The sequence below is a fragment of the Capra hircus genome, chromosome 11 (genome assembly GCF_001704415.2).
Source record: "Capra hircus breed San Clemente chromosome 11, ASM170441v1, whole genome shotgun sequence".
Classification (NCBI taxonomy): Eukaryota; Metazoa; Chordata; class Mammalia; order Artiodactyla; family Bovidae; genus Capra; species Capra hircus.
The window spans coordinates 88,208,093-88,233,727 of record NC_030818.1 but is presented as its reverse complement, the minus strand read 5'-3'; the positions used below and the strand labels follow the sequence as shown (position 1 = coordinate 88,233,727).

Here is a 25,635-nt window from a genome sequence, read left to right as displayed (position 1 = left end):
CAGCGGGTCCAGGATCTGGCAAGAGCCCTCTGCCGTCCTCAGGGCTGCAGCCACTCTTCACATGGGGTGGGGGCCTCGGGCTCCCCGGGCCTCCTTTTTGTCGTCGATGTTGTTGTTTAATCATTTCAGTCGTATCCGACTCTTTCTCAACACACCTGGACTGTAGCCTGCCAGGTTCCTCTGTCCATGGGATTCTCCAGGCAAGAATACTGGAGTGGGTTGCCATTTCCTTCTCCAGGGGATCTTCCTGACCCAGGGATTGAACCCACGTCTCCTACATTGCAGGCGGGTTCTTTACCCACTGAGCTAGAAGGACACTGAGCCCACCATGAGAGCCCCACCCGCATGACCTCATCTAATCCTGACCACCTCCCAAAGGACCACCTGCAAAGACCATCACATTGGGGTGTAGGGCTTCAACATAATGAATTTGTGGGGGACACAAACACTCAGTCCATAGTAGAGGAGGGAAGGGGAATGGGATAAACATCAGAGCTGACATTTACTCAAATTTCCAAAAGGCTTTACGTGGTGGGGGCAGGGGAACAGTACGATGTAAGAAAAACTGGGACAGCTTTGAGAAGTCCTATGTTGTCTTCCCTCTACTCTAGTAAACAGCAGGTCACCTCTAAATACAATTTTCTTTCAGAAGCAAGCTGGAAGGAAGTGCTATCGGTTAAAAATTAAACAACAAAATGAAACTCAGGCCATGTGAGTGTCACTTGTTTTTAAAAAGCAATCACTGACACAGACACCCATGACGGATTCATGTCAATGTATGGCAAAAACCACTACAATACTGTAAAGTAATTAGCCTCCAATTAAAATAAATAAATTATTTTTTTAAAGTAATCACTGAATTACTGATTTTTCTCTTGATCCTGACAGGGTCAAAAAACATTTGGTATCTATTCCCTAACGGGTCAAAATCCATCCGTGAATGGTTTCACAGTCCTTGCTCAGCGGTGGATGTCCGGCACTTCCGTTCGGCACTGTGTTCTTCAGCTCTTGCTTCTCCCTGGGACCCCTTGCTCAGCAAACATTTTTCAGTACACATGCAGGTCTTCTCATTACCATGTTCCTGCTGATTTGGGAGGAAGTGGAAACACTGATGTCTTTTTTTTTTTTTTTCCCAAATGGCATCCTATGATTTTTTTACTTACTATTTACTTCTTATTCAGCTGCAACAGATCTTAGTTGTGGCACAGGGGATCTAGTTCCCTGGCGGTAGGGATCGAACCCAGGCCGGAATCCAGGCCCCCTGCATTGGGAACACAGAGTCTTAGCCACTGGACCACCAGGGTAGTCCTTGATCCCTTGTTTCAGAGTAAGAATCACTGAATGCTCTTCGATGTAGAGAACTTTTCTTCTTTAAAAATGGAAGTGTAGCTGATTTTCAGTATTATGTTAGTTTCAGGTGCAAGGCAAAGTGATTCAGTATGTGGGTGTTTTCTTTTTCATATTCTTTTCCCTTCTGAGTTGTTACAAAATGTCGAGTAGAGTTCCCTGTGCTATACAGTAGGTCTCTGCTGGTTATCTATTTATATACCACACAGAGGTGCATACGTGCTCAGTCATGCCCAACTTTGTGACCCCACAGACTGTAACCTGGCGGGCTCTGTGCATGGGATTCTCCAGGCAAGAATACTGCAGTGGGTTGCCATTTCCTTCTTTATTGGTATTGGGATGCTGCTGCTGCTGCTAAGTCGTTTCAGTAGTGTCTGACTCTGTGCGACCCCACAGACGGCAGCCCATCAGGCTCCCCTCCTGTCCCTGGGATTCTCCAGGCAAGAACACTGGAGTGGGTTGCCATTTCCTTCTCCATTGGTATTGGGATACCACGGTATAAAGGATGAACCAGGCCCTGCTCTCAGGGAGCTTATTCTGTGAGAATGTTCCAAGGGCATTAGCTGTTGTTCAAAGAACCAAACCAGGTTGGCAGGAGAGAGAGTGATTGCCTGAAAGCCACCCAGTCCATCTTCCTCAGGGCTTAACCCCACCCAAGACTGACCCTTCAATGACTGACCCTTCAATGCCACTCCCTTAGCATGGGCTGGACATCCTACAGAACCTCTCCACGCCAGCTTCAAGTTCCCATCTCTTGCTCCAAGACCCTTCAAGCACTCAGCACAGAGTCAAGACATTAAAACAAAACTTACACATGCAAAAAAAAAAAAAAAAGCCTCTTCCAGTTTTCAAGCTCCACTTTATGACCTAAAAAGCAAAATCTTTCTGAAGCATAACAAGCTACTTCAGATGAAGAAAACAGCAGACTCTAAAAGGCGAGGAATCCAGTGTATGTTCTCAGTCACGTGAGCACCAAATACCGAGAAACCATCCCGGGACGAGGAGGCCAGCCCAAACCAGCTGCTTCAAAGCGGCTGTTCTTTAACCAGAGGCTTAACACAATGACCCTAGAAACCGTCTGAGAGCTTGCGCCAGCTTTCCAAGGAGGGGTGTCAGAAGGGCCCTCCCGGCAGGATTCACAGCCTCAAAATCCCACTTGGAGAGACTGCCAAGTGTCAGCGGCTCGGTGGCCCTTTTAAAGAGCCATGCCTTCATGCCACTGAGAAAGAAAAAGGGATGAAGAGAAGCTAAAGATTCACTGAGCTTAAAAGTTGGGAATAAAGGGCACTTTCCCCCCCAGTAAATGAATGCATTTGCATTGGTTTTTTCGTGGCCAGCTGTCTTCTTGTTCACAGGAGGGCCACTTGGGCCCCTCTCCACCTGGAAGGCCAGGTGTCATTGCTTCTTTCTCCCCAGCTCACCTCTGAGGCAGCCACTCTGCTCTGGGGCCCCAGCCGGACGGCCCTTTCTCAACTTGTCCTCCTCATCCTTGACCCAGTGTCTCATTTGGGTGTGAAGAAATCTGGGCCTTTTTTTTTTTCTCCTGTGTGTTTCATTTACAATGATTTTTCCAAGCAGTGTGAATGTTCACCATATGCTGGCTGCATGGAAGAATATTCTGGCTCCCCTAAATGCTGAGTCATGCTGAGTCACTCACCCGGAGAAATCCGGAAAGAGGGCAACCAAAACAGCTGAGGCAGCGGCAGCCGGGCCTCCCTGGAGGGACGGGGAGGGGACGGCAGAGCTGGACAAATCAGGCCAAGGTTCCACAAGGGGCCAAAGCAGCATGGCTCTCACCAAATAGTAAAGTCCTGTTAATACTGAATTTCTAGAACTTTGCCTACAGAAGAGCATAGCTGAGATGAAGCCAGAGCAATGAGCAGCACTAAAGACATATATAGACAGAAACAGTGTTAGATAAAAATAAGAAATAAAAAACAGAATTTTATTACCAGCAAAAGATAAGGATTGCTTACATTGTTTTTTTTGTTTTGTTTTGTTTTGTTTTTTTTGTCCTGTCCAATATTGTATGAGGGCTTCCCTGGTGGCTCAGATAGTAAAGAATCCACCTGCAATACAGGAGACCCAGATTCAATCCCTAGGTTGGGAAGATCCCCTGGAGAAGGGAACGGCAATGCACTCTAATATTCCTGTCTGGGAAATCCCATGGAGAGAGCCTGGTGGGCTACAGTTCATGGGGTCACAAAGAGTCAAACACGACTGAGTGACTAAGCACTATGACATTGTGTGAATACTGTATGGCGTACATTCAAAAGTCAATAAACGAACTGACTTTGATTATGAGTAGCTGTGTATTTAAATGGAAATGGGTAAGTTTGAGTGGTTATTACCTATAGCTCCTTCAACGTCCCCAAGTCGGAACTTTCATGGGATAACAAAACGGCCACTTCTAGTCACTTTTTGGCCATAAGAATCACCCGGGAGATCTTATCTAAAATGCAGGTTCTGTGATCATCTTTCTACCTCTGCTAAGAAGCTGGGGATCCTAGGAGTGTTCCCTAAAACATGATCTCAGGATTGCCCAAGAATCTTGTGAAAAAGTATAAAGTACTCTCAGCCCTAATTTTCTCCCTACCCTCAGGTTAGGTAGAGGCGGGGGTGGGGGCGGATCTACAAATCCATAGATTCCAGAGGCTTCCAAATCATTCCAGTTGGCTTTTCTCCGGCTCTGCTTTCAAGAACAAAACGGCCAAGTCCTACCAGTGCCTAAATGGCCCCCAATTCCTGCGCAAACGTGGAACTGTGGCCTATGAGTTTTGTTACCCTCTCCCACTCAAGAATAACTTTCCTCACTATCTTCCCCATACTTGACTGAAAAATGCATAGAAAGTGTATCTCAGGCTTTACTCCCTAACCCTGACACTCAGTGCTCTGTGACCTTAGACTTGTTACTTAACCTCTCTGAGTCTCAGCTTCTGACTCACACTAAAGCAGAGCCCCTAAATCTGTAGCTGTTTCTGTTGGGTTGTTGTTGGGATCAGGTACAGGCTAACGAGTGCGCAGCCCTCTCCTCCCTTACTGTACTCAAGTTCCAGCAATGTGACTGGGGAGACTGCTTTCTTCCAGGCTCTGTTCAAATGTCACCTTCTCCATGCAGCCTACCAGGACCACCTATTTGAAATGGTCACTTTTGTGCCTTGCTACTGGCACGACATATTCCCATCCCTGCTTTATTGCCAATCTTCATCATCTTCTAATAACCTCTGTGATTTACTCAACAATTTTCTTTCTTTCTCTCTCCCCAATAGGATGTAACATCCTGGTGGTCAGGATGGTTATCAATTTTGTTCACTGATAATACTCAAGTTCTTGGAAAAGTGCCTGATACATAGTAGGTGTTCAGTAAATACTGGATGGATCTATGATAAAGGTGGGTGGGTGGATGGGTGAATGGATGGACAGGTGGGTGAGTGGATGAATGGGTGAATGGATGAGTGGGTGAGTGAGTGAGTGGATGGATGGGTGAATGGGTGAGTAGATGGGTGGATGGATGGATGGGTGGGTGGGTGAGTAGATGGGTGGGTGGATGGATGGGTGGGTGGGTAGATAGATGGGTGGGTGAATGGATGGATGGGTGGGTGGATGGATGGGTGGATGGATGGATGGGTGGGTGGCTGGATGGGTGAACGGGTGGGTGGATGGGTGAATAAGTGGGTGGGTGGATGGGTGGGTGGGTGGATGGATGGGTGGGTGGGTGGATGGGTGGGTGGGTGGGTGGATGGGTGGGTGGGTGGGTGGCTGGGTGGATGGATAGGTGGGTGGTTGGATGGGTGGTTGTATGGATGACTGGGTAGATGGATGGGTGAATGGGTGGGTGGATGTGTGGGTCAGTGGGAGGGAACCTGTCTTTGAGCTCTATTTTACTATACCACAATTCACAGTGGCTGCATATCTGAGCTTGGAAAACCTGTCTTCTTTACCAGCTAAGGTAAGATCTGATTACTCACAAGCTGGTGACTTCCCTCTTTAAGACCATATTGGTTGTTTTACTACCAACAATTTTGCCAGATCTGTTTGCATGCTCATTAACTCATATAAATGCTAATAAAAAGAAGCTATGAAAACAACTTCCTACATGTTTCCTCTTCCAGGCATAATCACGTGCACACACAGCACGCCACGTGGGCGGTGGAATAACCCTTTCACCGGGCTTCCAGATGACAGCCCCTTCCCGGGAAGACAGCAAATTCCAGATTTTTACCTCTGGGAACCCCAATCCATTCTGCTTTCTGCATGATTCAAGGGTCCTCAAGTAAGACAAGGACATCAAAGCCCCCTCCCTGTGACACGGCAGCCGGTCACCTCCATTCCCACCCCAGGGCAGCCTGGGAGCTCAGTCATATCTTTTAAGTAAGTGTTTGAGAATGATGGGGATATTCCTTTTCATTTGGTCATTTCCTCTTCATCTGCTCACAAATAAACACTCAGAAGGGCTGCTGACCACACTGGCAGCTGGTTTCCAGATGCCCCCCCTGTCCCGTGCAGCTCCTGTCCCATCCCTCAGGCTCTGCTACCCACCCCCTCACCCATAGAAATGGCTCTGCACTGGGCCCCTCCAGTGTCCCCACAGCACCAGAAGAACCGCCCATAGTCACTGAGAAAGAGAGACTGGCCAGCAGGATCTAAATGAGCTTTCTTTTCTTCCCGATCGGACGTCTGGGCTACTTTTCCCAGGCTCCCTGCAGTCAGGTGGGGCCAAGTGACAGTGGTTCTCAGCCAGGGTGACTTTGCTCCGCGCCCCCCAGGAGACATCTAGCAATGTCTGGAGACATCTTTGGTTGTCACCACTGACAGAGAGAGGGATTTCTATGAGGAGCTAGTGGGAGGTGATTCTGAAGAAGACTCTTGAGAGTCCCTTGGACCACAAGGAAATCCAACCAGTCCATCTTAAAGGAAATCAACCCTGAATATTCATTGGAAGGACTGAAGTTGAAACTGAAACGCCAATACTTTGGCCTGATGCAAAGAGCCAATTCACTGGAAAAGACCCTGATGCTGGGGAAGACTGAAGATAAAAGGAGTAGTGGCTGGTTAACCATGAGATGGTTAGACAGCAACATGGACTCAATGGACATGAGTTTGAGCAAACTCTGGGAGGTGGTGAAGGACAGGGAAGCCTGGTGGGCTACAGTCCACGGGGTCACAAAGAGTTGAATGCGACTGGGCAACTGAACAACAACTACTAGTGGGGAGAGGCCAGGGCACATCCTGTTCGGGACAGCCCCCCACAACATAGAGCCGTCAGCCCAAGTGTCAGCAGTTCTGACACTGAAAGTTCGCAGTCCAGCCCAGGGGATAAGTTCAGTGTTCTGAGCCAAATCCAGGCCTGATTCATAAATCCAGCCAAGTGCTTCCCCACGGGGCTCTCCAAGTTCTCCCCGCTCCTGGCTCTGTGCAGATGAGCCCAGATGCCTTGGAAGTGCAGGGTGAGTAAGGCTGAGCCACTGGAGCAAGCAGAGACCAAGTGCCTGAAAAATGCCTCCCCATCCCTGGCACCCACTCTAGACTTGGAGCGAGAAACAGACTCTGAGCTGTGCGTGAGCTGGGCCTGGATCAGCAGACATGACCTGGGAGGGTTGCTGGAGTCTCGACTCCTATCTCACGTGGGAGACAGGCCTCAGGGGTATTACCCTGGAAATCAATTTGTAACGGAAACAACGAGCTGGCCTGTGCAGAGAGGCAGGAGGGGTCCGTGGACCTATCCATCTTTGAAGTTGCGGCTTTTTAAATAAACCCTCTGAAGTTCACTTCTGGCCATTCTGGTCCCCAAGGACTCCAAATTAGAACTCTTTTACTCTGAATTCTGCAAGTTTAGTGAAAGACATCTTCTCTCCCAGTTATTTTAACTAGTCAGAGCTTAGTAAACGTTAAGTGCCAGTTTCTATTTCTTAATGGATGTCTTAGTTCTTTCATAAGGAGCACTTGCTGCTGTGAGTGATATTTACCGAGAAGGCTTAGACTAGACTTACCAGGTAAAGCACAGGGACTCACTCACACTTAAAAAAAGTATTCACTGTGCACCGGAAATGTGGGCTGCATTTTGTCCGCCAGCCGTGTTTACTGAGCATTTACGTTCTTCCAGGTGTTGCATGTGACGCGCACTGAAACTCCCAATACTTTGGCCACCTGATGCAAAGAGCCAATTCATTGGAAAAGACCCTGATGCTGGGGAAGACTGAAGGTAAAAGGAGGAGCGGGTGGCAGAGGATGTTCAAGATGCCATTCAGAGCAAGGTGCTGTTACCATCCGGATTCTCAGTCAGAAAGGCCTGTGCTCCCCCCACATCACATACCACGGGCGGCAGTGCTGGGGGCTCCCCATGGGGAGGCTACTTTGAGGACCACCTGCGCTCAGGGATGCTCCAGTCTCAACATCACATCTTCTAGCCCCACCTACTGTGCATGGGCTTTTGTTCCTACCAGCAACCATCAGCTCACTGGGACCCTAAGACATGGTGAGGATGGTTAGGAATATTTTATTTCAAAATGTTATGTTTCAAATGCTTGTAAAATATCCAGTGTCAGTGTTTCTTTTTTTTTAAGCAAGCATTTCTCACAATGATAGTTAAATGGATTGAATACACTTTGAGAAAGTCTTATTAAGTAACTTAGGGCAGAGAGGAGACTCTGATGTCAGGACAGACCCAGATCTGGCTCCCGCCTGCTGGCTGGATCGACAGGACGGGTGACAGGGCAGTTTCCTGCCAGGTGAGATGGAGAGCGAGCTGGTCCCACCCGAAGGGTCTTGTAGGGTTTATGGAGATCAGGCCAAGATCTCTGAGAAAGCAGGGCTCAGGGCTTCCGGGCAGGACTTCACGAACTGTAGCCCTCTCCTGACTCCAGTCTCAGGACCAGAAATGACCACCCTGAGACGGCATCGCAGGAAGACAGATGGCAGCATTCTGGCAGCTGCCAACAGCCACTGTCGGAGGGCTCCAGCCTCTTTCTCGGTACTCAACCTTAGAGTCCTCATGCCAACAGAGTCTTTCAAGGGGAAAATAGTATCCCCAGGGGTACCTGGAAGTCAAATCAGTGAGACAACGGGATGAAGAACCTGGGCCTAACTAGGAAGCCCGATGGCTCCACACTCAAATCCATGACATGTAAAGACATGTAAACACCAAAATCACCTTATGGACTGTAGTCCGCCAGGCTCCTCTGTCCGTGGGATTTCCCAGGCAAGAGTACTGGAGTGGGTTGCCGTTTCCTCCTCTAGGGTTTTTCCCAGCACAGATATCGAACTCATGTCTGCTGCAGCTCTTGTATTGGGAAGTGGATTCTTTACCACTGAGGCACTGGGGAAGCCAGACTCACACTATATACATGAATACATGCTCCACGATGTCAAATAAAACATCAGACAGTTTTAAAAAGTAAGGCGTTTTTGTTAAACGTGGAGATACACTTATTTTGTGTATTGTAAATCATTTGTTGTAAAACTTCCGGGGGGAAAAGCCAAAATAAGTTATCAATGATTACAGCTACAAGGCATATGTAAGATTATATTTAGAAACCCTGATTCACCACTAACCCCTGTCCTTGATGGTAACCTGGAAAATCACACAGGACCACACCCACTGCATTCTCTTGGGTGCACAGGGCCTCCCCAGGTCCAGTCTGGGAAGGATGACACCCACCTTGAACTCTTGAAAGCATAGTTCATTAAGGGGCATCTTTAGAGAGTAGTGACCTCAAAAGCTATCAGTGAGAGACAAGCTAAATAAATTTCAGGGACCACTGCAAAGTGAAAGTGCAGCCCACCCACCTCATTCAAGCAGCAGAAAGAAAGAATTCTTTTCTTCTACATCTCTCTCTACTTGTCATCAAGGTTCATTTGTGATTTAATGGCATTCTCTTGGTCACAAGGGTACTCACACAAATAAAGACACAGGTGCCCAGGGCCCTGGTATTCAACTCAGCATGTGGGCCACACTCACCCACTCTGACCCTTCCTGCCCCCAGTCCTAGGTTCCGGCAGATAGAGGAGCAGCGGTGGATCAGCAAGAGGCAGGGAACAAGTGGCAAGAACCCAGGGAGGTAGGAAGATGGGACCCCCATACGGTCCAGGCACCAACCCCCAGTACATGCTCCATTTTCCCATCAAATATCACTCAGAAAACACAACTGAAAGAATCGTTAAGACTCTCAAGATAACACCTGCAGAGCATTAACCCCCAGGCATGGGGCCCCTCTGAGCTAGGTGCCCAGCAGACATGCAACTGGGGCTGGGTCTGCCAAGGAGAAATGATAGAGCCGGAGAGCCAGCAGCTTTAGCAACATGAGCAGGCACCTGCCACAGGAGGGGAATGATCCCTCCAGCTTGTCCAGCTAGCCGGGACCCAGACAGTGCTAGTGGAACGAATCAGACGCCACTGAAAAAAATTCTAAGCAATTCTTTCAGCCAAGGGCGAGGACAGTACTCATTCAGACTGGAGACCCAACAACCATCAGACATAAGGATGCCTCTACACACCTGCTGTCAGGGCCCAATTGGGCTTGATGAAAACAACAGTTAAATCATATTTTTAATTTTTTTTTTAATCCAGGACTTGATGAAATAATGTACCTGGGAAAACACGTGCAAGTCCAAACAATAAGGAAATGTGAATAGTTTTCTTCAAACAGAGACCACTGCTTCATGTTCTTTACTTCATTAAATGATAAGCATTTGGTACTTCTATTCCAGGCAAGATGGAGTAGATGCACTTCTCATTCCTCCTGCCAAAGAGAGCTAAGAACCCTGGAGATCAGCGAGAAAACAGACATGGGGAGACTCTGAGAGGCAAGAGAAGGGCAGACTAGCTGCTGACTCTGGGGGCCAAGGAAGGACATGGTGATGTTTTCCCTGGGTTTTCTTTGCGCTTCTTATATCCTGGATCAGGGGCTGGGGAAGTAGGTACCCAGAAGCATCAATGGACATGGAAAAAGAAGAAGAAAGGCCTGTACTCTCAAGCAGCAGATCAGGAACGAGGCAGCCTAGTAGGACAGCGAACTTCCAGTCAATAATTATGTGACTCGAAAGAAGCACCACAGGTAGGGCGGAGGCACCAACTCTACCCCCATCACAAAGGCCAAGTGGAGAGCCTGTATCTCAGCCTCCCTCCACGAAAGGGTGGTGATACAGACGGTGGGGTGGGGAGTAGCGGTGTTTCTCGGCAAGGAGCCCCCTCAAGAGTGTTAACAGAGATCACATGGGAGCCTGGACTCTCACGCCCACCCAGCAGTAACCAGGCCCTGCTCCCCCTCCCCACAGGCTGGTCTCAGCAAGAGTTGGGTGGGGAGCTGGGGCATTCACACCCTTCCAGAACCAAGAGGTCTTCACCCTCCACCGTGAAGGATGAAGCCGAGGCACATCTCCCCCTACCCCTACTCCTCGCCCTCAGCCAGGCTGGTGGTGGCAAAGACTTGCTCTCACAGAAGATGGAAATAAGTTCCAGAGTTTCATAACACCCAGAAAGTCCAAATAAGTTTCAAACAAACATCACTCTTCTTTCTAAGAAACAGGAAAAGCTCAATTGAATGGGAAAAGAATACAGTTGCCAATACTGAGTTGACATGATGTTGGAATTAACTATTAAGGATTTTACAGCAGCCACAAAAAAAGAAAGGAAATGTCTTTCAAGGAGGAATTCTGAATACTCTCCAAAAAATGGAAAAAACAGAAAATCTCAGTAAAGAAATAAAAGATATAGACAAGAACCAAATGGAAAATTTCAAAATGAAAAGTACAATAGCCAAAGCAAAACCTGCTGCTAAGTCGCTTCTTTCGTGTCCGACTCTGTCCACACACACACAAAAGGACAGCCTCACAAACCTGTGGGACTATAAGAAAAGATCTAACATGCTTGCCATCAGAGCCCCAGAAGGAGAGGAGAAGGAGGGAGGGGCTGACAAAGTATGTTAAGAAATAATGGCTGAAAATTTTTCTAATTTGGCAAAAGACTTAAACCTACAGAGTCAAGAAGCTGAGACACCTTCAAAATGGAAAAACAAAGAAATCCTTGCCAAGATACATCATGGACACGTTTCTAAAAACTGAAGATACAAAGAACAGGCAGAAAAAGCATCTTATTTACAAAGGAAAAAACAATTTGAGAAACAGCAGATTTCTCATCAGAAACCATAGAGGCTAAAGTGGCATAGCATGTCAAATGCGGAAAGAATTCTAGCCTGGAAGTCTGCTACTGCTGCTAAGTCGCTTCAGTTGTGTCCGACTCTATGCAACCCCATAGACGGCAGCTCACCAGGCTCCCAGTCCCTGGGACTCTCCAGGCAAGAACACTGGAGTGGGTTAGCCCAGAAGTCTAGATCCAGCAAAAACATCTATCAGGAATCAAGAAGATAACAAGAACTTCTCAGACGCAGGAAAACTGAGAGAGCTTGTCACCTGCAGACCTACCCTTAAAAAATGTCTAAAGGATGCCCTTGAACAAGAAAGGAAACAATAAAAGAAAGCAAACTGGAGGGACTTCCTTGATGGTCCAGTGGCTTAGACTTCATGATCCCAACAGAGGAGGCTTGGGTTTGATCCCTGGTGAGGGAATTAGATCCCACGTGCCACGACTAAGACCTGGTGTAGCCAAATAAATGAATATTTTTAAAAGGACGTCTTTGGTGGTCCAGTGGTTGGGAATCCACCTGCCAACGTGGGGGGCACAGGTTTGATCCCTTGTCCAGGAAGATTTCACACGCCTCAGAGCAGCTGAGCCCACGTGCTGCAACTACTGAAGCGCATGCCCCTAAAGCCCATGCTCTGCCCCAGGAAAAGCCATTGCAATGAGAAGCCTGTGCACCGCAACTGGAGAGAAGCCCCACTTGCAGCTGCTAAAGAAAGTCCACGTGCCGCAACAAAGACCCAGCACAGCCAACAAATAAATTAAAAAAAAAAAAACTTTTAAAAATTTCCTTCTAAAAGAAAGAATATTGGAACATCAGGAGGAAGAACAAACAAGGGAGAAAGTAAAGATGGGGGTAAATGCAACATACCCCTTGTCTTCCTTTTCTTCGGCTTTCCAAAAGCAAATATGCACGGGTCCTCAAGAGGCAAACCGCGCCTGCCGCAGGACTGATTTCACAGATTACCTGTCATTCCGTCAGTGTGGAACCCGCAACACCTGCATCCATGTCTCCTGAGCGTTTCCTTGGCCGCTCACCAAACCCAGTTAAGCAGAATTTCTAGAGATGTGGGCCCCAGGACTGTGTCTGTAAAGGTTACCTCCACTAAGAAGTGAAGTCCTCAGACTTTAACTTCTGTCAGTAGAGAGTCAGGCTCAGTCCCTCAATGTTAATACCTGAGGAAGGGGAAAGCAAAGTGTTTTATGAATTCCCTGCAGGACTGGAACAAACTTCAAGGTTAAAGAAGTAACTGACATCCCCCCTGGGGTGAAGGTCACACACCTCCGGATCATCACAGGGACTGTTCTAGGGCGTGTGGGCTCACACAGGCAACTGCCACTCTTCTATGCCTCAGCTGCTTCTGTAAAACGGAGGCAGCATCTGCTCCTCCTAACTCACGGGGGCAAAGTGAAGAGCAAAACAGGCAAGCTGTCATGAGCTTGTAAATGATTGTTCTTACCCAGTGTGAACGATTAACCTCCCTTTAGAGAGGGCCATCACTAGAAAACAAGCTCATGGTTACCAGGGCATAAGGGGGTTAGGGGGATAAAACTGAGAGATTGGGACTGACAGATACACACTACTATATATATACTAGATAACTAATAAAAAAAAAACGTACTGTAGGAGAAGGAAATGGCAACCCACTCCAGTATTCTTGCCTGGAGAATCCCCATGGACAGAGAAGCCTGGTGGGCTACAATCCATGGGGTCGCAAAAGACATACAGGACTAAGTGACTAACACGCACACACACATACATAACAGAAGAAAATGAAAATAAAGACTAAAAAAAAAAAGAAACCTACTGTATAGCACATGGAACTCTACTCAATACTGGGTAATGGCCTATATGGAAAAGAATCTTAAAAAAAGAGTGGATACATACATATGTGTAACTGATTCACTTTGCTGTACACTTGAAACTCACACAGCATTATAAATCAGTTGTGTGCATACGTGTGTGCCAGAGCTCAGTTGCTAAATTGTGTCTGACTCTTGCGACCTCATGGACTGTAGCCCACCAGGCTCCTCTGTCCATGGGACTCTCCAGGCAAGAAAACTGGAGGGGGTTGCCATTTCCTTCTCCAGATCTTGTCCCTCAGCTATCTAACCAGGTCTCCTGCCTGCCTCTCCTGCATTGACAGGCAGATTCTATACCACTGAGCCACTTGGGAAGCCCATAAATCAACTGTACTCCAATAAAAATTTTTAAATAAAGAGGGTCATCACGGTTCCCTTTTTGCTTTGAAATGTAATGTATCTGTGCTCTTCGCAAAGACTCCTGGAAAGGCAGAAATGGTTAAGATGAAATGGACCACTTAATTCAACCGGCAGAGTCTGGTTGATGGGCAGCGTTGGCATAGAAACAGATGAGGGCCCTGACATCTGCAGCGCTGGGAAGACAGCGTGATCACCACCGGGCTGAGGGTGGGTGCCCACGACTGCTCCTCCCGGGGCGCCGCCACAGGTCCCTAGCACTCACCTCCCTGAAAATGCAGCTCTAGATCCTGTCACCTCCTCTGGACAGGGACAGCAGTGACATGTGACAGGGGTCAGAGGGCTTGCAGAACCCTCGGGCTATTTCCAGTCGAGAGAAGGTATACTGTAAATTCTCCTTTTTAGGGAAGAGGGATGGTAGAACCTGGGAGTAAAAGCCCCAAGGACTTGGGGGTGGGGGACATAGAAGGCTGTCAAAGTATTTTAAAATAAAGCGTCTCCACCAGCCGACTAGAGCGGCCAGCGATCCAGTTACCCGCACTGCCGCCTCCTGGGTACCTCCCCGGGTCGAGAAAAGGCAGAGGCCAGAGCGCCCTGGGCGCAGGACGCGTGTCCGCCGAGCGCGCCCCGGGCCCGGTCAGAGCCCCTGACCTGCCGGCGGGACAGGGCGGCAGGGCGCGGCGGGGTGGCCATCCGGGCCGGGCGCGCACGTGGTGCGGGGCAGGCGGGTTCCTCCCCTCTGAAGTCATGGACTTGGCTCACAGTACCGTGGCCAGCGCGCCAATGTGGCTTCGGCCAAAAAGGCGGAAAAAAAAAAAAAAAAAAGAAAGCGCACAATGTGTTTCTTGTTAAGAGACTCGCAAGCGGGGCCTCGGGTTTTGCTTTGGGGGCAGTATTATAATATTAAGATGCAGCCTGATTCCGGACAAGCCCGCCCTTGTCGCTGGCTGGAGAGGGTTACCGCGGTTTCCCACGGACGCCGGCGGGTAGGCCGGCGGCCGGGGCGCTGCGTGCCGCGAGGGGTGGCGCACGGTGGACGGCGGCCCGGGGTCCGAGCGGTGACCCGGGCTCCCCGCGGGGGCCGGACCCCCGCGACGCGCGCCTCACGGCGGCGCAGACTCGGCGACGCCAGTCCCGCGCCCGCCAGCTCGCGGGCGGTCCGGGGTTGTTTTCCAAGCCCTTATCTCTCGCTCAAGTTAATTTTCTTTTTTAATTTGGTGACCGGAACAAAAGTCACAGGAAAATCCTTTGTGAAAGCCAAACGCAGCCACAAATACAAATCTGGGCACTTCACAGTGTTTGTAACTAAATATTTGCCGTGCTGGTAGTTAAATCGGCCCCTCCGCCAAACTTTCCAAACTTTGCTTTCTTTGAACGGGGCTGAAAGGTGATCTCCCTACAAGGAGATCAGACGGTTGAAAGCAATTGGATTTAGCACGCCGTTTTCCTGGTGCTCTTGCGATCTCTGGGCAAACAGGACCGCGCGCGAATCCTAGAAGGAATTAGGGCCGGGGTGGGGGCAGCGCGGGGGAGGGATGCCCGCTAAGCCACGGTAGTAGCTGAAGCGCTTTGTTAATGCAATTTATTAGCTGTGCGCGACGAGAAGTAAGAGGTTAGGCAGGTCTTCAAAACTTCCAAAAGGGAGAAAAATAAACATCCCCTTGTTTGCTTTTTGTGGTTTGGTTCATTTTCTTCCCCTCTCGTTGCCCCTCATCTAAGGCTGTTTTAAACCCAAATTCGGTTATCTGGTTTCAGTGAGGGTTCCCTCTTGCCAAGGTATTAAATAAACAAGCAAAGCAAAAACTTGAATCCTTATGTAACCCAGATGCTGTTTCCTCGAAAACCACAACAAACTCTGCTAAACCAGATAACCGGCTCGGGAACAGTCGTGTGTCCTCACCCCACCCCCACCCCCAGGGTCCGCCGAGGACAGTCGTGTTCAGGACCTCCTCTCCAGGGCAGACGATAAATAATTGCTGCTAACACTCTAAGCCGCGGATGCGCACCCCGAGGGATCCGGATACCATAAACTGTCCGGGAATGTTGGCATCTGGTTCTTAAAATGGAACTTTCCCTAGAGATAAAGCCAGGACCGAGGCGGCGTCTGCGTCCTTGGCCCCACTTGGATGTTTTCTGGCCTCTTGATGTTCGCAGCTGAAAGCGCAGCTCTGGAAAGAGGCGACGTCTGCCCGGCTTTGTAGTGGTAATGAGAACGCAGACGCGGGTCGTCCGCGCGCAGAGGCTGGGAGCCGCGGGAACCGGCTGCCCATCCTCCAGCCTCAGGGAGGGCGAGGGGAGGGGGCCGTCCTGGGAGGGGAAAAAAATCTGATTTTTTTTTTTTTAGGGCAACCTCCCAAGGTTCCGAGGATGGGCAGTATGTGGGGGCGGGAGGGAGCCCTTCAAAGGTATTTTGGGGGAGTCCAGCTCCTCCTCGTGAGGATCCCAAGGAATAAATCACTTTTGCCCTCCACTGAGACAGTCACTTTCTCCCCAACAGCCCTCCCCTCGCGCCGGCCCCACCCTGAGCGCCTCGGTTGCAAAAACAAATAAAATAAAGCAAAACCTTTTGCTTTGGCAACCTCTAAGCCACATGACGCCTCCTCTGCACAAGGAAGATTTCTTTCTTCTCCCTCTCCTGGCTTTGTGTGTGTGTGTGTGTTTTCTTCTCTCCCAACCAGCCCCCCTTTTCTTTTCTTCTCGGTCCTCCTTCCTTGCCCCAAATCGCTGGAAACTTAAGACGCGCGGCGGCTGCAGGTGCGCGCGGGCCGGGCGGCGGGGCCGGGGCGCGCCGGGGCCGGCCGGGCCTCGCAGGCATTGATCAGCTGGGCGCGCGCGCTGAGTGACGGCGCGGTTGCCATGGCAGCCGCCTGAGCGGCGCCGCGAGGACAAGGCGGCCGGGCGGCGTGAATGGGCGGCGTCACGCGCCTGGCGCCAGAGAGTCTGCTCCCGGGCTCCGGCCCCGGCCCCGCCGCGGCCCGGCCCGCGCGCCGCCGCCGCCGCCGCCGCGCATTCATCACCTGTCAGGGCTCGCTCGGGGGGTCACGGGCGGGATGGACGCAGCTGGGAGAACAAAACCCGGGGGAAGAGAGGCGAGCGCTCCCCAGCGCGCCAGATGTGCCGGGAGGACCTTGAGACACCCCCTCCTCCGCAACCCCCCCCTGCCTTCCCGCAGGCTCCTCCCGCCCCCAGTTGCATCACGCGGGGCGGGGGGTGGGGGTAGCAATTGCAAAGGCCGTCCGGCCAGCCTGGCGCGCCCGGCCCGGAGCTGCTTCTCATTACCGCGAGGGGCCAGTCGCGCTGGGAGCCGGCGGCCGGGCCGGGGTGGAGACCGAGGGAGTGAAGCCCTGGAACCAGGTTAGGCGACCTTCCTGGGCCGCCGTGTGACTTTAAGTGGGGGTGGGGTGGGGTGGGGGCATGCATCTCCACCCCCCCCCACCGGAAACCATTCACACCTTCCCACCACCCACGGATCTAGCAGAACCAGGGCCCATCTGCAGCTTTAGAGGCCTCAAATTCAAGCCCACGGAGACACCAAAAGACAGATTTTTTTTTTTGTAACCCACCTCACCATTTTCCCGATGAAAACATAATTTTAAAGGTAATGGCGAATTGGGCTTGCTGAGACAGAACGTACTAGGAACTCAGGCCTTTAAAAAAAAATCATGAACTTAGCCTCATAGTCCCCTTAAGTTGATCTTTAAATGAATGTAGAACTGGTTGGCCTGCCAGTCGAATCGAATTCCACTCATCCAGGCTGACTGGACTCTGACATGGCCGATAGAGGAAGAAACACCAGAAAACTTTCACCATATTTAGCAGTTTTACTGCATCAGGGTACACACTTGAGCCTGGGAGAAGGCAGTGCCTTAATCAACTTTGCGAGTGTGCAAAGTAATCCCGCACAAGGCTCATTAGGAAGCAGCCCGGAGCCCGGCTGGAGGGATAATGAGGCTGGCACGGATGTTAACATACGGTGTCCTTGGAAAAAGCTAGGAATGCGTCAGTATCTCAGAGCTGCAATGTCCAAGAATCACAAGTAATAATTTGAGAATCCCAAAGATGTTTGTTTACATTGGCTATTATTGTAAAATAGTCAAAGTATAACATCATGAACCAAAATAGTGTCAAAACAAAATCTGTTCCACTGTGGCACGTATGTGACGGAAACACATGCACACAAAGAACATCAAAAGGTTCGAACTGTGAGGACTCAGGATGAAATCATTTCCAGACTTAATATCAGAGGAGAGGTGGGGGACTCCACTGCTGTGCGCAAAGAAGTCGCAGGCAGCATTTACTGGGCAGGCCCTGAGTAGATTTCTCTGCTGGTCAGGAAACCACCTCTATCCTCCCACCTGAGGTGGCTGGATTTTCGGAAGGTGATATCCACCCTAGCGCCACCAACTTTTCCTCCCTCGAGAGCAGCTGTAGTGCAGGCACATGGCTGTAGTTGGTGTCCAGGACCAGACCGGCTGGTCCACCAGCTGAGGAATTAATCATTAACTGAAGAAAAATATACTGTTTCCCCATTATTAAGCTTTACTTTTTCTCCAGTTCTGCCCTCCTTTTCCTTCTTAAAGGCCGAGGAGATGCAGATTGAGATAAAGTAAACAAGACACTTAAAAATAGAATGCTTTTTCAGACTTTCTAGTTTATTGTATTCTAGAAAAATGATTTTTAAAACACACAACTAACTTACTGTAGTCTTCCGTTAAGTTAGAATTATGTGTGAATTCACTGAAGAGGATTTGAGTAAAGAACTGCAAACTGTAGTTCTTAAAAGATTTCTAGAAAGAAAAATTTTTTAAAAGATGAGGGCAGGTGACACAACCTGAAGCTGCCTCCAGTACTGGTGCTAAGAAGATTCCCAACCTGGTACCTTATAGATTTTTTTAAAAACAGTGTGAAGATATTGACCGTGGCTAGGGCCACCTACCTGTACAAAACTTTAAAAATACAGCAGGCGCTAAAATGTGACACCAGAAATCATGATGTGTGCATAGCTAGTCACCTTGCTTTGCCACCGACACTGCAGAGCGGACCAGCAGCCTCTCAAGGGTAGTGTATGTAAATACAGCTTCAATATGCAAATACTCCTAATGATTTCCGATTAATAGCTTTATTATAATAGCCCTTCCCAGTGTTAGAGAAGGAACCCAGGAAGGGTCCCGCGCGTCTCGAGCTCCTTAGCGATCAGCACAGTTATCCAGTAAGTACTCACTTCACAGTTTACTATACTGTCTTCTGCGTTGCTCCGGGTTGCACGATCCCACACTTAAACCTGTCGTTGAAATGCGCGCGCGTGGGTGTTTTGGGGTTTGTTTTCATAAAGCTTTTCCTGATCTTAAGAGGCCGATCTCAATCTACAAACATCAGTTGTGGATGGCAAAGTTATTTGCGTTTTCCCTTTTTTCGGAAATGCTTTCCATAACGTCTTGATGACTTTCCGGGAGGAGCGGGGAACCGTGGTGGCTTTCCCCTTCTGCCCTGCAGACTCCGCGGGGGTGCTGTGATCTTAGTGATGCTGAAAGCTTGGAGGAGTAGCAGCCTCCGTCGGGGGGCACCTTTAGGGGGAGGGTCCCGCCTAGTGATCGGGATTGGGATTGGGGTGCCCACTTACGGTCCCGGGGTGTCCCCGCCCCCACCGCGTCCGCGCCCCGCTGCTCCCGTCGCTCGGCCGTCCCCCGGTCCCTGCCCACCCCCAGGTCCCCCTGGGCCCGGCGCTCACAGTACTCTATTTACCACCTCAGCTGGGCTGGCGCCCGTTCCGCCCACCCCCACGGCGATTGGCTGCGAACGCGGAAGGACGGAGCTCTCCCCTCGCGCCCGCACCTGCCAATGGGCGCGCCCGCCCGGCCTGATGGACGCGCCGCCTTCCACCAATGGGGTCGCGGGGAAGCCGGGTCGTGTGGCCCCGGCGAGCGCGTATAAAAGCCGCCGGGCCGGGCTCTCCGCTTCATTCTGAGCCGAGCGCGGTGCCGAGCGCGACGACCTTCGCAGGAGGCGGCGGCAGCGGCGGCGGCGGCGGCGGCGGCCTGAGCTTCGGGGCAGCCCGCTTCCCTCCTCCCAATCGCTTCGCTTCCCTTCCCCGCGATCAGCATGAAAGCCTTCAGTCCAGTGAGGTCCGTTAGGAAAAACAGCCTTTCGGACCACGGCCTGGGCATCTCCCGGAGCAAAACCCCAGTGGACGACCCGATGAGCCTGCTGTACAACATGAACGACTGCTACTCCAAGCTCAAGGAGCTGGTGCCCAGCATCCCGCAAAACAAGAAGGTGAGCAAGATGGAAATCCTGCAGCACGTCATCGACTACATCTTGGACTTGCAGATCGCTCTAGACTCGCACCCCACCATCGTTAGCCTGCACCACCAGCGACCCGGGCAGAGCCAGGCGTCCAGGACGCCGCTCACCACCCTCAACACCGACATCAGCATCCTGTCCTTGCAGGTAAGACCCGCTCCCCCCAGCGATGCTCGGGTAGAGCCGGTGTCAGGCGGCGGGCCCTAGTCGCTGACTTACAGACGGGCTAATAACTTTATCACTGTCCCTGTTAACAGTCATTAAAAAAAAACAAAAACAAATCTGCTGTGGAAGGAGTCGTGTGCGTGAAATTGTTATGACATGTGAATGCCTCTAAATCTGAATTCATAAACGTGGGTTTTTGGAACTTGCTGTTCAAAATTAAACTATTTTTTTTTTAAGAGGTTCTTTCTCCTTAAGGTTGTCTAACGTCTTGTGCCTTTCCCCCCCCCCCCTTTCTCTCGCAGGCTTCTGAATTCCCTTCTGAATTAATGTCAAATGACAGCAAAGCGCTCTGTGGCTGAATAAATGGTGAGTGTCTGCTTGTGTCCCCCGTTGGTGAACTGGCGCTTGGAGTGTGTGTGCGCGCGCGTGGGTACTTGCGTATCTGTAAAATTTGGGGGTTTGGTAAATGAACGTGTACTTCGTTGTGTTGCACGTAGTACATTGTTTACGCGTACTAGACATGAAGAGCCATCTAGCTCCTGTTACTCAAAATCCCAGAACGTTTTCTTTAAAAAAAAAAAAGAAAAGAAAAAATCAATGCCTGTAACTTACTCCCAAGGTGGTGAAGGAGAATACGTACTGGCTTCTTGTGCGCCTGTAACATGCCCCGGCTGTTTTCTGCTATTGCTCTGGTACTATGAGGTACTAACCTCCATATAATTAATCTTATCACCGCAAATTCCATAGGGATCCTCCTTCCCCAAAACTCCAGCCCCCTGGGATCGGCTAGTTGAGCATTGCTACCCTGTCTCAGATCCTGTGATGTGGGATTCGACTTCCCTATCTGTTAACTAAAGGGCTGTTTTCAATCAAATAATTGTTACAAGAAGCAGACTGGCGCCTGTGAGCACTGCCGTTGGAGATCCAAATAGGAGATTGCGTTGGGAAGTTTTCCCCTGAGTCTCTGCTATTTTAATGTTTAATTTGCGCTGTCCAGGCCGAGTGTGTGCGCTGCATCTGGACGCCAGGGTTTGCCCAGTGTTTGAGTGTTTGGTTAAATGTTCAAACTGCGGCTTCCTCCTGGCGCCAGTCTGCCTGTCTCTGCCCTTAGGTTAAAACCTCCTAAACAGTCCTTTCTCTCCCGATCTCTTGCAGGTGTTCATGACTTTCTTTTCCCTTTGCACAACAACAACAACAAATCCACAGGCTCTTTTAAGGCGCTGAACTTATTTTTCAACCATCTCACAAGGAGGACAACAAGTCGAATGGACCTTTAAAAAAAAAAATGGAAGGAAAACTTAAGAATGATCAACTTCCCCAGGGTGTTTTCTGACCTGGACTGTGATATTAGTTATTTATGAAAAAGACTTTTAAATGCCCTTTCTGCAGTTGGAAGGTTTTCTTTATATACTATTCCCACCATGGGGAGCGAAAACGTTAAAATCACAAGGAATTGCCCAATTTAAGCAGACTTTGCCTTTTTTCAAAGGTGGAGCGTGAATACCAGAAGGATCAGTATTCAGTTACTTAAATGAAGTCTTTTGGTCAGAAATTACCTTTTTGACACAAGCCTACTGAATGCTGTGTATATATTTATATATAAATATATATATATATTGAGTGAAACCTTGTGAACTCTTTAATTAGAGTTTTCTTGTATAGTGGCAGAAATGTACATTTCTGCATACAAAGTGTAATGATGTACTTATTCATGCTAAACTTTTTATAAAAGTTTAGTTGTAAACTTAACCCTTTTATACAAAATAAATCAAGTGTGTTTATTGAATGGTGATTGCCTGCTTTATTTCAGAGGACCAGTGCTTTGATTTTTATTATGCTATGTTATAACTGAACCCAAATAAATACAAGTTCAAATTTATGTAGACTGTATAAGATTATAATAAAACATGTCTGAAGTCAATGCCTGAATTCTGAATGATTTTTAAGATTCTGTTTCTATCTCGCCATATTATTTAATCCCTCCTCCTTCATCGCTTCTACCACCCCTAAGGCTTGGAGTCTGCAGTGCGGAGAAGGCCCTTATCAGACAGATGTGTGGTCAGGGCTAGCACTCTGGGGTAAAGGGCTGCTGCTGCTTTTTAGGGAAGCTGACTGTTCTGGGGAGTCTGTAAACCCAGAAGTTTCTTTTAGTCTGTCAAGGAAAAAGTAGCTCTGTGCCTTGGGGTGGGGTTTCCAACCCAAGAGTTACTGTGGTGGGGCCTCCTAGCACTTTAGATGTGGAATCTGGAGGACGACCTGTCTGAGTGGATAAGACACTTCTGCAGCAAATGAAACTGCTGTTAATCAGGAAAGAATAGAATCCACAGAATTTCTGAACCTGATTTTAAGATTTAGAGGTGGGGCAAAAAGAAAAAAAATAACCCTTCATGCTACTCGTTGCTCCTAAGGCCCCTTTGCCCTGGGGGTGAAGCTGTAATATGGCCGCGAGCTCCCTCCTGCACCTGTAGCTCACCCAGCCTGGGGAGGAGGCTTGGGCCCTGCCCGGGGCTCCAAGACAGGTTTCTGTTTAAATCTTTAAATCGCCCTTCACCCTTGGCTGCGCCTGGACTGCGCAGGGAAGTATCCGATTGCTGTGTCCACCGCATCCCTCACGTGGCAACGCTGGGACTGGTGTAGGTACGTGTTTACAATTCATCTGTATCCCCGTATATTGATACTACCTTCTCACGTTGGAAGACACTTTCGCTGGGTCGTGTGGCTTGAGGGTGAGGGTAGGATGCTAGGAAGGCCGGTCCGGGGTGGACGGGACCTGGAGAAGGAGCGGGGAGGACGGGCCGGTGAGGATGGGGCGTGGGGTGGAGGGGGTCTCACCTGGGGCCACCTTCTCAGGCCTAGCCGAGCAGGTGTAAGGGTGGCGCCGGCGAGTCCGCCCCGGGCGGCTGCGGCGTTTCCGGACCAGACGCTGAATCCTTCGCGGCCCAAGCGCGGGGCGGGGGCGGGGGCGGGGGCACCGGCGGTCCCAGCATCGCCGGGCTCCTGCACCCTTCCAGGGCGGGGGTGGGGCCCATGCAGCCGGCCGGGCCAGCTCTGCGCATCACCCGCGCGCTGCGCATCGTCCCCGCCCCCGGACCGCATCTTCGCCCTCAGGTGGGCCGGCCCTTGGATCCAGGGGCCGTCGCTGTTGTCGTGGGTCAACATACCCCCGGGGAGGCAGGCTCCGGCGGCGGCCCCCGTCCGGAGCCGGTTATTCCGACCGTGGCCGCCCTTCAGGACTGGCCCCGGCCGTCGGTCCACCCGTCCTCCGCCCTTCCAGCGCCCGGCACGATCGGCCACTCCGCGTGGGGCTGCACCCGGGAGCGGCGAGGGCGGGAAGCGCCAGGCCAGGTCGCTGGCCACCAGCGTCCTTTCCCTCCGGGTGGCGGGGGGCGCAGACCCCAGGCTCGGTGCCCCGCCCGCAGTCGGCTCGGACCGAGATGGTGTCTGACCCGGACGGAGGGGACCTCGCGCGAGGGCTCCCTGGCCTTGCGAGGGAAGCGTGGGGCGAGCCGGGTCCGCACCGTCGCTGGGAGCCGCGGGCAGTTCGCGCCTTTCGGTCGACGACCTAAGGGAGCAGCCGCGTCCGGGAAACGGGAGCCCTTCCGAGGGGACTTGGGGCGTCGGAGCCCAGTGGGTCTTTCCGGGTCCGGCCGGTGGAGGCCGGGCGCCACCTGGTGGCCGCCTCGAGGAGGGCCGTTCGCGGGCGGGGGGCTTTGAGGCTTAGAAGTGAAATTGGCATCCGGGAGATGCAGCCTTTTGAAAATGAAGGATGGTGTCCTGCAAGCTTACTTCTCTAGCACATGTACAGTGGTTTCCACATGCGACTCATTTCATCTTTACTACTTCATAACTTGGATAAGATCCCTTTTGCAAACTAGTATCTACCACCAACTTGACACCAGGTGGGGTCCTGGATTTTTTTAAAAAGTATCAGATGTGATCCTTGGCCTCAAATAGATGATAAGGGGATTGTGTAGAAAAATGAATTGTGAAGTCCAACGAAAGCCTGAACGTTCTCCCTTCTCTTACCTTAAGCTTCTGTTTAACTGAATGTTGTTTATTTATTTTTCTGAATTATTTAAGCACTTTAGCCAGAATCTTCAATGCTGTGTTAAAGGAATAGGGGTGAGTGAGAGTGGGTATTCTTATCCTATCCTGGCCCTTGGAGCACAGGTCACCCTCCATCCCTTATGGATGACCTGACTCTAGGATTTTGTTGTAATATATAGTCTTTATCATTCTAGGAAGAACCCTTCCATTGTTAGGGATTTCTTGAGAATTTTAAATCATAATTTGGGGGGTGAATTTGGTAAGATACTTTTACCATATTTATTGAAATTATTTCTCTAGTATATGATACCGATTTTTCTGATGTGAACTACCCTTTCATTTCTGCAATTAATCCTACCTGATGGCAAAAGCAATACAATATTGTAAAGTAAAATAAATAAATTTTAAAAACGGAGATTAAAAAAAAATCCTACCGGAACACAACGTATTGTTACTTTTTATAGACACTGTTGCATTCTGTCAGCCAATATTTTACTTGGAATTTTTGAGAATAAAATAGAGCTGTGGTATCTTGTGCAGACCTTATCTAATTTTGGAATCAAGGTCACACTAACCTCAAACAATAAATGTCAGTTTACATTTACTCTTAGTCCTCAAAGTCATGGATAAATCCTCTGAGGTGGGCAGACATACATCTTCTATCCTGTGGAAACTGGGTTCAGAGATGGTGACTTGAGTGAGGAAAGACGCACCGCTGTTCGTGGACAGAGCAACTCGGCCCAGTGTTCTACTGGAATGGAGAAGAGGCTTCTGAATTGAAAAGGAAATAGCATTCTTGTCCATAAAAAGCTGTACTGTGGAGCTTTTCTCAAAAAAAAAAAAAAAACAATGTTAATTATTTATGGGGCTCGCTCTCCACAGTGTGGGCACGTGGCTCCAGGACCATTCGGAGAGTCGGTAGCCTGACTTGCCACCCACCCTCCCTTTCTGTGCTGGTGGGAAGGCGCCTCCAGGCTCCGAGTGTCGTTGTTCTGGTTGATGACGCTGCCAAGACTTCGGATGTCTTTCTGGTTCGTCATAAAGATCATCTGAGACAGGGGCTGTGAGGTGGGTTGAGAAGCTCAGCGCAGGTACTGTGTTCAGTGCCAACCACGGACACAGTCACTCTGAGTGGCACCAGCCCGAGGTCACAAGAATGCCAGGGGAGGCTGCAGAGGACACGTGCAGACAGAGCTCCAGCAGAGTAGAGGGAGGAGGGGAGTGCCCACCGCTGTGGCCGTCCTGGCTGGGGGCTCCTGGCTTGGCAACCTAAGGGCACTGGCCCGACGGGATGGGGATCAAGGTTTGGAAAGCACGTGGAAGCAGGACGCTGCAGCTGTGACCACCGCGCAGAACCCTTGAAGGCCCCCTCAGCTGAAGTATAGACTAAAAAAATACATTACTCACTAGATCCTAAGAAA

At 50.1% G+C, this 25,635-nt stretch overlaps 1 protein-coding gene and 1 long non-coding RNA gene across 2 annotated transcripts; one reads left to right on the top strand and one right to left on the bottom strand.

Annotated features, from left to right (window-relative positions):
• On the bottom strand, positions 832-13,030 carry LOC108637162. Its single transcript, XR_001918851.1, has 3 exons — positions 12,765-13,030; positions 12,583-12,658; positions 832-1,084 (listed from the first exon to the last, which is right to left on the bottom strand). It is a non-coding gene; the product is annotated as an uncharacterized LOC108637162 (long non-coding RNA).
• Positions 19,592-22,088, top strand: ID2 (inhibitor of DNA binding 2, HLH protein). The gene is made up of 3 exons (XM_005687031.3): positions 19,592-20,149; positions 20,470-20,533; positions 21,323-22,088. The coding sequence occupies exons 1-2, from the start codon at positions 19,802-19,804 to the stop codon at positions 20,524-20,526; spliced, it is 405 nt and encodes a 134-aa protein (XP_005687088.1). The 5' UTR covers positions 19,592-19,801; the 3' UTR covers positions 20,527-20,533; positions 21,323-22,088.

Coding starts and splice junctions, on each gene's coding strand:
- ID2 (XM_005687031.3), top strand. CDS start 19,802: ATGAAAGCCTTCAGTCCAGTGAGGTCCGTTAGGAAAAACAGCCTTTCG. Junction 20,150..20,469: donor TCAGCATCCTGTCCTTGCAG/GTAAGACCCGCT, acceptor TTTCTCTCGCAG/GCTTCTGAATTCCCTTCTGA.